At 40.3% G+C, this 13,574-nt stretch overlaps 2 protein-coding genes across 2 annotated transcripts; one reads left to right on the top strand and one right to left on the bottom strand.

Moving 5' to 3' along the window:
- Window positions 1-1,104: 1,104 nt before the first annotated feature.
- zp3f.1 (zona pellucida glycoprotein 3f, tandem duplicate 1) lies at window positions 1,105-10,192 on the bottom strand (the record flags this gene model as incomplete). Its single annotated transcript, XM_080439755.1, has 12 exons — window positions 1,105-1,145; window positions 1,723-1,814; window positions 1,906-1,991; window positions 2,174-2,279; window positions 2,373-2,486; window positions 2,863-2,966; window positions 3,035-3,201; window positions 9,150-9,241; window positions 9,331-9,425; window positions 9,689-9,873; window positions 9,966-10,016; window positions 10,138-10,192. 12 exons carry the CDS (start codon window positions 10,190-10,192, stop codon window positions 1,105-1,107), a joined length of 1,188 nt encoding a protein of 395 aa, XP_080295881.1.
- Window positions 10,193-11,384: 1,192 nt separating this feature from the next.
- On the top strand, window positions 11,385-13,569 carry nedd8l (NEDD8 ubiquitin like modifier, like). Its single transcript, XM_080440216.1, has 4 exons — window positions 11,385-11,531; window positions 12,438-12,485; window positions 12,618-12,700; window positions 13,219-13,569. The coding sequence occupies exons 1-4, from the start codon at window positions 11,514-11,516 to the stop codon at window positions 13,337-13,339; spliced, it is 270 nt and encodes an 89-aa protein (XP_080296342.1). The 5' UTR covers window positions 11,385-11,513; the 3' UTR covers window positions 13,340-13,569.
- Window positions 13,570-13,574: the final 5 nt, after the last annotated feature.

The raw sequence follows: 13,574 nt of genomic DNA, 5'->3' as shown, positions 1-13,574 counted from the left end.
AAAGGCGTCACACAGTGGCAAAAGGCATGCACATCCTGTCCTGCTGGGCTGGGTGCTGGGTAAAAAAATTCAACATGAAAAAAACAAAATCCACACACCAGAATGCTACCATCGTGGGTTAATTTATTGATAACGTTTCACTGTGTGATGAGCCCCACATCTGTGGCCTTTCAGCCAATCAATCAGTCCTGACAATAACAAATTGAATACCCTGTCCCACAGACATAAATTTACGATATTACATACGAAAACACATTATTTTGCCCAGTAGTTTTACACAGACATTAGGGATAAATATAAAAGGACTGTGGGAAAAGCTGTGGGACATGTGAACATTTTGGGAGGTCTTCAACCTCCCAACATTTTCATGCCTGCCCCCATTTTGCGTTCCCTTCGTTGGATTCCGGATGCTATCCTCACCCAGTAAAAAAACTCTGGTGATGGCCTATACAAGGCAAGGGCATGGCAGGTACAGGGACTTTCAGGACATTATCCAACCCCACAACCCTTCCTGCTCACTGAAGGAATATTTCACCCCCAAAATGACTTTATTTCCTATCGATTACACACCCCATGAAGCCTTGAATTCATGGAGATTTTTTTGTTTTTGTCGCATTCCTAAGCCAATAATTTGATGACCGGAGCCGCGGCTCCGGTAGGAGATTCAAAATTACAAAGTGTCAACTTTGAGTCTTCTACCGGAGACATTAGCATCTTTCCGCCGGTCATCAAATTATTGGCTTAGGAATGCAACAAAAAAAAAAAGATGGGGTGTGTAATTGATAGAAAGTAAGTCATTTTTTGGGTGAACTACTCCTTTAATATCAGCTACACAGGAAGGCTGTTGGAGCCTTACCCAAAACATCCTGGCCAACACTCCACACGTCCAAGATACTTTTCCCTCTGGGTTCCAAACTGTGGAATAAACTCCCAAATGCAGTCAGAACTGCAGACTCGCTCCCAAATTTCCACTGCAGTCTGACTCAATCTTAATCTTTGGTAAATGCTTAAACTGCGAATTGAAATGCGAAGAAAACCCATTATATATTTTCAGGGATTCACCAAGTTCTACATGATGTCTGTCCAATAGAGGATCTGTAAATGCTACAGCATGCAGGTAGCCGTGCTTTCCATGGAACAGTCAGCTAGTTAAGGTAACAAGTATAAAAACACAAATTGAAGCAGACATAGCTTGGATCAAATGTTATGTTCCATGCATATTGAGTACTTATGAAGCAGCCACATTCCAAGTGCAGAAACTCCACAAGGACAAAAGGCAAAGCCAGCATTTTTAAGTTTTCCATTTTTATTATCAAACCATATTTGGGTACCATTGTCAAGGACAGAGGCGTTCTTGAAAGAATATTTGATAAGTAACCAATTTATCAAATCTTGTTTCTTGGGATAAAATGCAAAATTGAAATGCAAATGTTGCAAGTTTTCTTGGCAATATTCAGGCATCCGTGATAGTAAATGGGCCAACAACAGCATTTTTACTAAACCCATGTATCCCTGAAAAGAAAAAGAAGCAAGTTAGAACAGTTTAAGAGACAGATGTGACTTGACTTGACATGTCATGTCCAGTTAACCATATAACCCTAGCCTCCCTATTCTGGGCATGGCATAATAGGCAAACATTTGACAAAAAATGGCTACTATTGCTATGATAAACAACAAAGTATAGGGCTTATGGTTAAAACAAAAGGCAATACCCATAATTACCTGATGCAGAGCTCCTTCTCTTCCTAGGTCTGCAGCTGGATTCACAGCAGTTACATAGACTGCTATAAGATGGGTCATCTAGAAGCTCCCAGCTGCAAATATAAATGATTCAATGGTGCCAAAATTCATCCTAAAATAGTTGCTTATACATAAACAAATCAGGTGGCGCCTGCCATTCCTTACCCATGCCCTTTCACATAGTGACAGGCCTTCTTGCTGCTGTCAAGGCCGTTGGGATCCCAGGCCACAAGCTTGCAATGAACATACACCTGTTGATGTGTGAGAGTCACAGAAGAAACAGTCAGTGCTGTCATTACATTCCTTTTGAGATTAGATGAGCCCTTATCTACTTTTGAATAATCATATTAAATAGCTTGACTATGAAACTATGTTGAGTGATATCAGGATATATACACACCAAAAACACAAAATAACAAAAAACTTAGCCTACCTCCTCTCCAACAGCGAATCTAAAGGCTTGAAGTGACAAATTAATAACAGATGCGTCTCGTCTTGGTTCAAATTTAGATCGAGTTACCTTGCTGTCCACAAGGCACCTGAATGACAAACATGAAGGGAATTATTTAAGTTTAATTGCACAAAAACAAAGAGTTTATCCATTTATAATGTTTCCATGCAAAGTTGCATACCCCTTGTTGGTGATTATTGTATATGTATGGCTGTCAGGCTGCAGATGTGGAGTCAAAGCAGCCACACATTCCTCAAGGAACAGCAGCAAGGGCTGATGGGACTTCTGTTCAACACTGGCAGAGATTGGGATAAAGGACCCAAGAGAGAAGGCAGTGGATGGTGCTGGACCCGAGAAATCCGCTAAAAACAGGCAAATACAGACATGGAATTATTTAACCTACAAGATTGACTGGGGAGGTATTGCCATTTTCTGTAGCAAATAAAGATCCTTCTTCCATCTACCATTCATAAGTTCCATGTGGAATAGTAGGGTTCCTACACCATGTGTGTGAAATACAATTTTGTCTAAAATGGGAGGGTACCAGTTTTTGGGCCTGTATGAAGAGAGAGAGAGAGGGGGGGGGGGGGACATACTGTTAATCCATGAAGCTGCAAAAATCATCATATCAAAATGTCACCCAATAATTAATAAACAATGCAAACGTGTACCTCTCGTAGGCACAGACAACTGGATGAGTGAAGGCCAGCATGTTGGCATTAGGAGGAGGTATGTAGGTCAAGTCATTCATGAACACCAGCTGATCTCCAGTTACCTTTAATACAAATTATTCAATTAGCTTAACATATTTGCCATAAAAAATAAAAATAAACTCTTTCTTACCAGTCTCTTGAAACTACAATCATCAAGTCCAACATTGAAAAAGGCTTCCTTGGCAGAGACACTGTTTGGACGACAGTTGCCTAGTCGCATCAGTGAAGGGTCAGTCTCGGACTGTGTGTCTGTCCACACCACGGAGACAAAATCTGAGCCACAGTCCAGCGTCATATCTGCGAATGATCAGACATGAACACTTGAAAGTTTCCACCTTTAGTTTCACAGAGTAAAACATTGACAATGTAAACCATATTTTTGCTAAAAAAAACTACTTAATTTTCACACATTTTATTGTAATAGCATTACCTGCATTCACTAAAATGGCAGCTGCCAGACTCAAGACCAGTGCACCTTGCCAAGAGAAAACCATCATGACTGAACACTAGGCTTCAGCTGCAACTGTTTTTTAATTCCACCTGACTGTGTGCTTGCAATCAAGCAAATTTCTCTCACCTGGTCTCTGTTAACAACTTCAGGCATTTAGGAACAGGAATGCTTATAGTCCATGAGCCAGAGCCCCAAAATTGAGCAATGATTATCGAAAGAGTGGGCAAAACCAAACCTATATTAAATTGTTCATAGGGTCAATACGAGTAAATAAATATATGATAACCTCTCCACAGGAGCAGCTTTTTCATGGTTATCACACATTTTGTTATTTTCCCCATACGTACATGACAGGTGAAAAAATGTCAAAATTTAAAAAAAGAGTTATCATAATGAAACTTCCTGAGTAGATTACTTGCATGAAGACAATGATTTATCGTATTACAAGTTTTCTGAAATTGTATATTTAAATATGCAAATTAGGCATTTAGTCCATGAGCCAGAGCCCCAAAATTGAGCCAGATATTGAATATTCCCTCGTTGACTCCAACATCTTAACATAATGAAATAAGAATGTTCACTCTGGCTTTGTCCAATGTTCCAATGTTGATTCTGGAAAGTTATACAAATTCGGGCATATTTTCGTAATGCCTAATTTGCATATTTAAATATACAATTTCAGAAAACTTGTAATACGATAAATCATTGTCTTCATGTAAGTAATCAACTCAGGAAGTTTCATTATGATAACTCTTTTTAAAATGTTGTAATTTTTTCACCTGTCATGTACGTATGGGGAAAATAACAAAATGTGTGATAACCATGAAAAAGCTGCTCCTGTGGAGAGGTTATCATATATTTATTTACTCGTATTGACCCTATGAACAATTTAATATAGGTATGGTTTTGCCCACTCTTTCGATAATGAAATCTTGTCTGGCTCATGGACTATTAGCTGAGAGAGAGATGAAGCAGGGTGCCAGGGACCAGGGCCGGACTGGGACAACAATTCAGCCCTGGCATTTTGGTCCGAACCGGCCCACCACCCCCCGGACCGTTTTGTCTGGGGGGTTTCACTGTTTTAACCCAGCATTCCTGTGTAAATAACGCCACTGCTGGAAAGCATCCCAGCCCAAACGTTAACATAACCAATAATTGGGCCGCACGACCCGGAAATGACCGTAATAATCCTAAAACGGAGCAAAAATATATATATATTTTTGGGTGTCCGGTATGCAAAATGGCCAGTCCGCCCCTGCAGGGACCCCCACAACATATTGTATAATATTGTGTTTCACATTAATCTTTTTCATAGATGGCTTCATAGACTTGTTTGACTTGCACTATTATCAATGTTTTGTTTCATGATTTGTTTACACTAACTTTTCCATTAATGTCGGATTCATGTTAATGTGTATTTTCTTAAATGTAACCTTAAGCCCTCTCCAGACCAATCTGAGTCGGCCCGATTTTGGGCCGAATTGGCTTCGGGAAGCGTCGGCCAGTCGGTTAGGGGTCCGTCGGGGGGTCCGTCGGGACCTTTTCGGCCGACCCAGAGCCGACCGAACATGTTCAGCTTTTTAGCCGACTGGTAGCGCAGTGGCAGTGACAACAGAGGGCTGTCGGTGTTGCCAGATTATGTGAGAGAAACAAGCGACCATGTCTATGAAAACCTACATTCACTGTTTCTTGTTGTTGCTCCCAGAGAGAGAGAGATTGATTGATTTGCCCTACTTTTGCGCTGTGGTGATTGGGAGCAGGTGTGTAAATTTGTCCAGTGACGGAGTCACATGCATCCGTGTTTATGTATAAATATGTAATGCGCAAGTATGTAAACATGTCCTTCTGAGTGGGAGTTCAAGCATTGCATGAATAGGCTCGTAAAGCAGAGAGAGAGAGAGAGAGAGAGAGAGAGAGAGAGAGAGAGAGAGAGAGAGAGAGAGAGAGAGAGAGAGAGAGAGAGAGAGAGAGAGAGAGAGGGAGGGGTAAAAAGCGGCAGAGAGAGGGAGAGAAAAAAGGGAGAGTGAAAGATTGAGAGAGAGAGAGAGAGAGAGGTAAAAAGCGGCAGGGAGAGTGAAAGATTGAGAGAGAGAGAGAGAGAGAGGTAAAAAGCGGCAGAGAGAGGGAGAGAAAAAAGGGAGAGTGAAAGATTGAGAGAGAAAGAGCGAGCGAGAGATTGAGGAGACGGAAAGAGGGAGAGAGAACGAGCAATTAAGTGAATTGCTTTCACCTGCTGCTGCTGCTGCTGTGCGGAGTGTGCTACAGGGCATATCTCCGCCAAGCCAGGGTGACCTACCCAGGCTCATGAAATTCATATTCAGGCATAGTAGCCAATTAGAATGAAATCTTCAAAAACGGACTCATATACTGATACAGAACCATATATTGGCTATATATTATGGCTGTCGGGTGGAAATCTTGTATGTTCCTTTTTTATTATTATTTAAAAACAATTTAAAATCGTGAAAATAGCCAATCTACAAGCAGTAATTATTAATAATTAAGAAATACTATATTTTAAAGAGTCATTAAAAAGTCATTATTAGTGCAAGTTCATTCACATTTCATTTTAATGAAAATAACTTGTGGGTAAAATACATTCTGTGAATCTAATGTGATTAATGTGACCCCTACTTCAGTCAGTGAAGTCCAGGGCTGAATGTGACATATTGAGACCTATATAACTAAATATTGGTCATTTGCCAACACATTATTTTGTGAAATAAATGGGTAATATTTCACAGATAGTTATACTATTCTTATAATATATTAAAATACAATCATCCTTAACCTTCAAGTTAAATGCATTATTTCCGTGGACTTAAAAATCATTTTTGGACTTAAAAATCGTTATTATTTTTTGGATGGCCTTCCTGCCCTGGCAGGAAGGCCGGGCAGGGCCTTTGTGCCCTCCAAAAAATTACAACACCAAAGGCCAAGTGGCCTTGCCCCTAAAATGACGAAATTCCAGGCTTGAATGCAATAGATGTACTCTGAGTCTGTTACAAGTAAAAGTCCGGAATTCAACATTTACTTGAGTAAAAGTACTAAAGTATTGGTATAAAAATGTACTTAAAGTACCAAAAGTAAAAGTACAAAAATGTTTGAAAATAGCAGATCTACAAGCTCAGAACGCGTGCATCGCAACACGTTGTGAGCTTGTAGATCTGCTATTTTCAAATAGCTTATAGGTACAAAATAGGGCTAAAGTGGTTAATGTATGTTTCATAATGATTTATATCTGCAAAGTAACTAGTAACTAAACATTTCAAATAATTGTTGTGGAGTACAAGTATAGACAATTGGAAATACTCCAGTAAAGTAAAAGTACCTCAAAATTGTACTTAAGTACAGTACTTGAGTAAATGTACTAGTTACTTTACACCACTGCACGTCAGTGAAGAAAAAACGCTGGGAACATCCCTAAGTGGCTTTGCAGGGAAACAAGCCCAAAGTCGCTTATAATAAGCAGACCTGGCAACGCTGGCACGCTGGCAAGTCAAATTAGCACATGAATGGCCAGTCGGCTGACAGACTTAAATGGTAACTTTTGCCAACCGAATACCAGTCTGTTGCAGTCTGGAGTAGTCTGCAATAGTCTGGACGAGTCTGTTTGGTGCGGAGTTGCCTTTATACACCAACTCTCCGAAAATAGCCGATCCACAAGCTCACTTCTGCGAGGCGTTGTGCGCTTGTAGATCTGCCATTTCTTCGGCTAATGTTCCCCAATCACAGAAAGGTTTGGCAGACCCCCTGTAGTTACTGAGGACGCCCTAGGGGTCCCAGACCCCTGGTCTAGAGGAATGACAATATCAAATAAGTGATAAAGTTAAAGGAAGATAATCAGAAATTATTCTTACATAAACAAAATGTTTAATTCTTAAAGGAGAATTCCGGACAAATTAAGTGTTATCTTTGATGTCTCGTTACTCACCTACCGATGTGAAAAGTAGCGTTCTTTTTTTTCATATATTCCCCTGTCGTCATTTTTTAAACACCCTCCGTTGTTATAATGGGAGCCGCTGGGTTAGTGAAGTTCGTCTATTATAACCGATGCAATGTTATTTTTTTCTCTACTACGATTCATTGTAGAGTCTCATGATAGTCAAACATGCGCTGAAAATTCCTGCGAGCCTGCCGTTAATGGCGAACGATTTAACACTGGTTGCTTGTTTCTTCCAGAACCTGGCAACTCGTGTTGCCAGAATCTGGAAACAAGCAACCAGTGTTAAATCGTTCGCCATTGACGGCAGCCTCGCAGATAGTTTCAACGCATGTTTGACTATCATGAGACTCTACTATGAATACTAGTAGTGAAAAAAACAACTTTGCGTCGGTTATAATAGACGAACTTCACTAACCCAGCGGCTCCCATTATAACAACGGAGGGTGTTTAAAAAATGACGACAGGGGAATATATGAAAAAAAATAACGCTACTTTTCACATCGGTAGGTGAGTAACGAGACATCAAAGATAACACTTAATTTGTCCGGAATTCTCCTTTAATAGAAAAGTTGTGTTGGGGTGAACGATAGATTATAAAACTATCCATTAATGCCATATAACTCCAAAGTATGCAGCTGCTTGAGCAATAACTGACTTGACAAATCTGCTCCTTATGAAGAAACCATTTAAATGTATAACAAGTGCAACATCACTGTATTAACCATCACATTTGTGCTTCAGTTTGTACCTGAAAAGAAAAAGTGTGATTATGAATAACTGCTGGTTGGATCAAATTGGTATGCCGTCCTGAAAATCACCTTTAATCAACCCAATATATTTGGGAGGCACTCTGAGAATTTGCCACATGGACATAATTCCAGTTATAAACAGGAATAGCTTGAGTGACAAGATACAGAACCAAGCTCAGTGGCACTACAAAGACCAGGGCCCATGGACACCTCATACAGACAACTGCATAGACATTTGTAGTGGGGACTGATAACTTCCAATCAGTTCGTAGTGCCGTGTCAACATTTAGATCCAAATTAATATTCCCTCAAGTCAACACTGACATCCCTTTGTGATGAGTTCCATGTGAAGTGATGCATAGAGCCAGATGTGAAATTGCAGTCAACTCTGGTTCTGTAATAAGGGACACTTCATGCAAATGAGCTCAACTCTTGGACAAAATTATTTATTGCAGACCACATATCTACATATCTACAGACATCACAAGGGCCAACTCTTTTGGGTCATCCGTTATTGCCACTTCATTGGGATTGTCAGCCGCTTTAGATTACCGTTTTCCTGTAAGGGAGAAGGCCCATTAGAGCTTTAGAACAAAATCCCAATTTCTACACAAGTACAAATTATACAAAACCTGCAGTGGAAGATTTTGATGATTCACTCTGTGCATCAGTTTGATCAACAATGATCAGTGGTCCAAAGACAGAAAGCTGAACAAGGCCCTGAGGTTCTAAACACAAAAACAATTGTAAGGAAGGGAAATTCAATTCTGGAAGGAAAATACATATGCATTGGGCATGCCAGATCCCAATACTCAAATTTCTACCTCCTCCGTTCTCCAAGATATTGTAATGGTGAAATTAGTGACCACCTTGTGGATTTCACATAACGTAAATATCCGAATGTAAATCACTGCCGTTTGTTTATTAACCCGAGTTAAACCTAGTGGCATTTCTATCATGTATTGCAAGACCTCAACGTGCCTTATGTGAAGTCCACAAGATGATCACATATTTTGGCAGGTCACCAATTTCACTGTAACACCACCAAGCTGGACAGCAATTTGAGTATTGGGATCTGGCTACTGGGTCCAAATTATACCTGATCCCACTTCTCTCTTGGGCCGGGTTCTGCAAGTCGACTCACAGCAGCTACAGAGTTTGCTCCGTGATGGATCATCTAGTAGTTCCCACCTGGTAAAAAAAAACATGGGTGGCAGACAGTGCCATCAATATGGACCAGCATGGATAGGACAACAATAGATAAGTTAGCCCATGCTTACATGCCGTCCACGCCATCTTTCACATAATGACAGGCTTTCTTGTTTTCGCTAAGAAGCTCAGGATCCCATGCAACTAGTTTGGAGTGGATATAAACCTGTGGGTAACAAGGTCACCGTCAAAACCAGATTACACATATTTTGAGAAACCAAAACAATTCTCCATGACTCACCTCCTGTCCGAGAGCAAACCTGAAGGACTGCAGGTTTAGGATAATTGAATTATTCTGATACCGAGCTAGGAACCTGGAGTTGGACATCTTACCATCTACAAGACACCTGAAAATAGATTCTAAACTTAACACAGGTCAGTAAAAGTTCTGTGTTCCCTTTGTGGAGTGAAATTCATGCTACGAGTAACTTGCCCCTTATTGGCGACGATAGGATAGACCTGGCTGGCAGGATGAAGTTCAGGTGTGGTGGCAGCAACACACTCCTCCAAGAGCAGCAACAAGGGTTGATGGGACTTCTGTTGTACTGCTGCCCATATTGGGATGAAGGAACCCAAAGGAATAACATTTGTCTGAGCCACATCAGTGAGCTCTTCTACAGGGAGTGGGGGAAAAAAAGGTTTTCATATTACAAACTAGCTATACTGTGCTTAGTCTGGTTTATGACTCAGCAAAGTGAGAACTCACCATTTAGGAGCGCCATGTGGAAGACTAGTTGTCCATGGCCTACAGCACTCACTGATCCAGTGTTCAAAAAAGGAGGTATCCACACATCGGTTCTAAAATAAAAGGGGGATATGATTCAAGAACTAGCTCCCTTTCAACAAGGTTTGAATTTCAGCCCAGTGTGACCGTTTACCTATTATAAACACACTCGATGGTTTTGTTGTATGCTGCAGGTACTCTCTTTCCATGTGGCCTAAATGACAAGGTATTTCGAAAGACGACATGTTTGCCTTTTATCTGCGGAAAATGGAAATAAAATGGGTTATAAGACCAATCAGAAAGTCTACTGGCAACCGGTTTTGTTCAAATGTAGCATTACATTACCAGTCTTTTGAACTTGCAGTCATTGAGATTACGGGCAAACTTTAGTTGGCCCACTCCATTAGACAGCTTTGAAAAACTGTTCGGCATGCAGTTTCCAAGGAAGAAACGAGCTGCCATTGGCACAAAGTCTGGTCTAATATACCATGTGACATTGACAGAGTGAGAGTCCCTCAGGCAGACATGCATAGGAATATCTGCAAATGAATATAATTATTTAGTCTTTGTAAATTAATCTCAAATATCAAAGTTCATCTTTCACAACTACATTCTTTTAACCACTTAAACCCCAGCATCGGTATTGTGGGGAAAGATTTAGCTGAAAATAGCAGATCAACAAGCTCACAATGCGATGCACTGCATGGTGTTGTGAGCTTGTCGATCGGCCATTTTCAGCGAAAGCAGCAAACAGAAAATTTAAAAAAGTATTGAGCCCTGAGGGACCTCGGTTACCCATATGGGGGTTAAGTGGTTAAATATGTGCCATATATACTGTACCTGTAAAATTAGCAACAATTGCTGTGGCAGCAGCAGACAAAATGAGGGCCCATAGACTGTGATGAGTCTGCATGACTGGACCAAACCCTCCGGAAGTGAGAAGTGACACTTTTTATAGTCAGCAGACAATTAGCTCAATTATGAACATCTGAGAGAGGGTTTGACCAGAAACAAGAGCAGTGGTGGAAGTGTTTTTGTTTTTTTAACATAAGTAAAAGTATCAATACTGCAATGTAGAAATACTCTGTTACAAGTGAAAGTCCGGAATTCAAAATCTAATTGAGTAAATGTACAAAAGTATTGGTATCAAACAAAATGTACCAAGTAGAAAGCATAATTATGCAGAATGTCCCATTTCACGTTTTCAAATGTATAAACTCTTTTGAAAATAGCAGATCTGCAAGCTCAGAACGCGCCGCGATACGACGCATTGTGAGTTTGTAGATCTATTTTCTATTTTCAAAAAGCCAAAGTTTAAATAATAGGGCATTCATTCAACCGGAACCTAAGCAAATACGCATCCTTGTAACACAGACAGAACGGAAGGTTTAGTGTGTTACACAGGAAGTGAAACATAATTTTACAGTCGAATGGTTGTTGTGTTGTTGTGATATTATCTCGTTTACCTCAAGCATAGATTATAGTAAATAGTTCCGATTGTATTGATATACGTTTTATGCCCAATTCAAAATGCTGATTAAAGTAAAGGTAAGACTAGTCGTCGTTTTTGACTGAGACACATGCTAACTAATGCTAGCCATTCCATTGTGAGGCAGTGCATATTTGTCTGAGATACTTAGCCGTGTGAATTTCAGTTTGACCAAAATATTGGACTACAGCACATTTCTGTTGTACATGATCCTGCTGGTTTAGTCTTGACCTTATTTCATCAATAACATGTTTCCATTGTATATTGGAGTAATAGTGCCGTTGTATTCATTGTTTTTGTATTCTGTGGTTAGAGAAGACCTAGCCCTGAAACATGACTGTCATATCATCATGAGTCATGGATGAACTTCAACCTGGTGTTTGCACTTTCTCCATTTACGGCCCGTATCTACATAAACGTTTAGATTTCAAATATAAAGTGCTTACCCCATGGCCACGGATGTTACAATTGTGTACGGGCTCTCTGGAGGACCCGTGTCTTCCGTATTGTTCAATAAAAAGCATTTTAATCCGATCGGTGGCTATTTTCTCCGTATTTCCTCCACATACTTTCAATTACGCGACCCTATCGGTTGGGAGGTGTACTGCAATCTGATACATTATAACTCTGAGAAAATGGCCACCGATCGGATTAAAATGCTTTTTTATTGAACAATACGGAAGATGCGGGTACTTATGAGGTCCCGTACATAATTGTATCATTCGTGGCCATGAGTTGAGCACTTTATATTTGAAATCTGAACGTTATTGTAGATGTACATCTACGTAAATCATGGAGAAAGTGCATCCATGACGGTCGTGACAGACAACCGTCGTGCGATCCATGGCTAGAAACCATGTTTTTGTTCCTAATTTAAAATGGCTGGGGACGAGGGTGTGTTGCAGTGAATAACTGTCGGAGATGTAGTCAGTCAATCAATTAACTATGATCAAATTTCGTTTCAGACTCTAACTGGAAAAGAGATAGAGATTGATATTGAGCCCACTGACAAGGTAATGGCATGATTCATTCACTCAAATATCTTCATGGTTGATGGTCTGCCACAGTAGTTCTGTTATTTCTTGTCCTTATCCCCTCTCACACCCACTTAACCATTCTCTTATCTATACATACTTTTTTTTAAGGTGGAGCGAATCAAGGAGAGAGTGGAGGAGAAGGAAGGCATCCCTCCTCAGCAGCAGAGACTCATCTACAGTGGAAAACAGATGTAATTCCCTCTGCACTAAAAACATCCCACCTTAAATGTGCTCAGTTACAGCATTTCTTTTTCATTAAAACCCATTGAGACCGGGAAAGCATCTGTGTAATTTTAGATTGAGCTAAAAAGCATTATTTTATACTTTGGCTATTCAAAAATAGCAGATATACAAGCTCATAGCGCGTCACTTAGTGCCACGTTACGAGCTTGTAGATCTGCTATTTTTTGAAAAATTGACAATTTGTGCAAATCTTTGAATATATATATTCTTTTAAAGCGAACATTTTTAACTCAAATCTTTCTGAGATGGGGGGGTCGGCTGCCAAATACATATAATTTAGGGGGTCCTTGACATGAAAAAGCACCACTGATATAGTAACAAGTTTTTCATAAAACTGTTGGGATTTAGAAGACATTTGTAGACTCTGCCTCAGGTCTTAATGGGCCCAGAGTTTCATCATTTCTTTTCATGAAGGTTCTCTCTAAAGCTGTTGTTTCTCCCTGTCTCGTTGTGTGGTGCCGTTCAGGAACGATGAGAAGACAGCGGCAGACTATAAGATCCAGGGAGGCTCGGTGCTTCACCTGGTCCTGGCGCTACGAGGAGGGCTAGTCTTCCACAGTCCCAGCAGCATACACCTCATGTCCTAAGTCACCAAATGTCATCAAGGGCGCAGCCAACCTAAGAGTTTGTCACTGTCACGCTATGTTACAGCACCGAGAGATCTCAAATCCTATGCTCCCAGGCCTACGAAAACAAAGCAAACCAACATAAAAGGACTTTGTGCTAATCCGTGTAAATGTTTTTGTAACCCACTAAAAGGCTTTTGAGGTCCACCAGTTTAGTTTTTTTCTTGCTTGTGAATAAACAGTGAAATTTATGTTC

Source organism: Gymnoscopelus braueri (genome assembly GCF_963280865.1).
Source record: "Gymnoscopelus braueri genome assembly, chromosome: 10".
Lineage (NCBI taxonomy): Eukaryota > Metazoa > Chordata > Actinopteri > Myctophiformes > Myctophidae > Gymnoscopelus > Gymnoscopelus braueri.
Note: the sequence above shows the minus strand (reverse complement) of the source record. Positions and strands in the feature narration are given on the sequence as shown.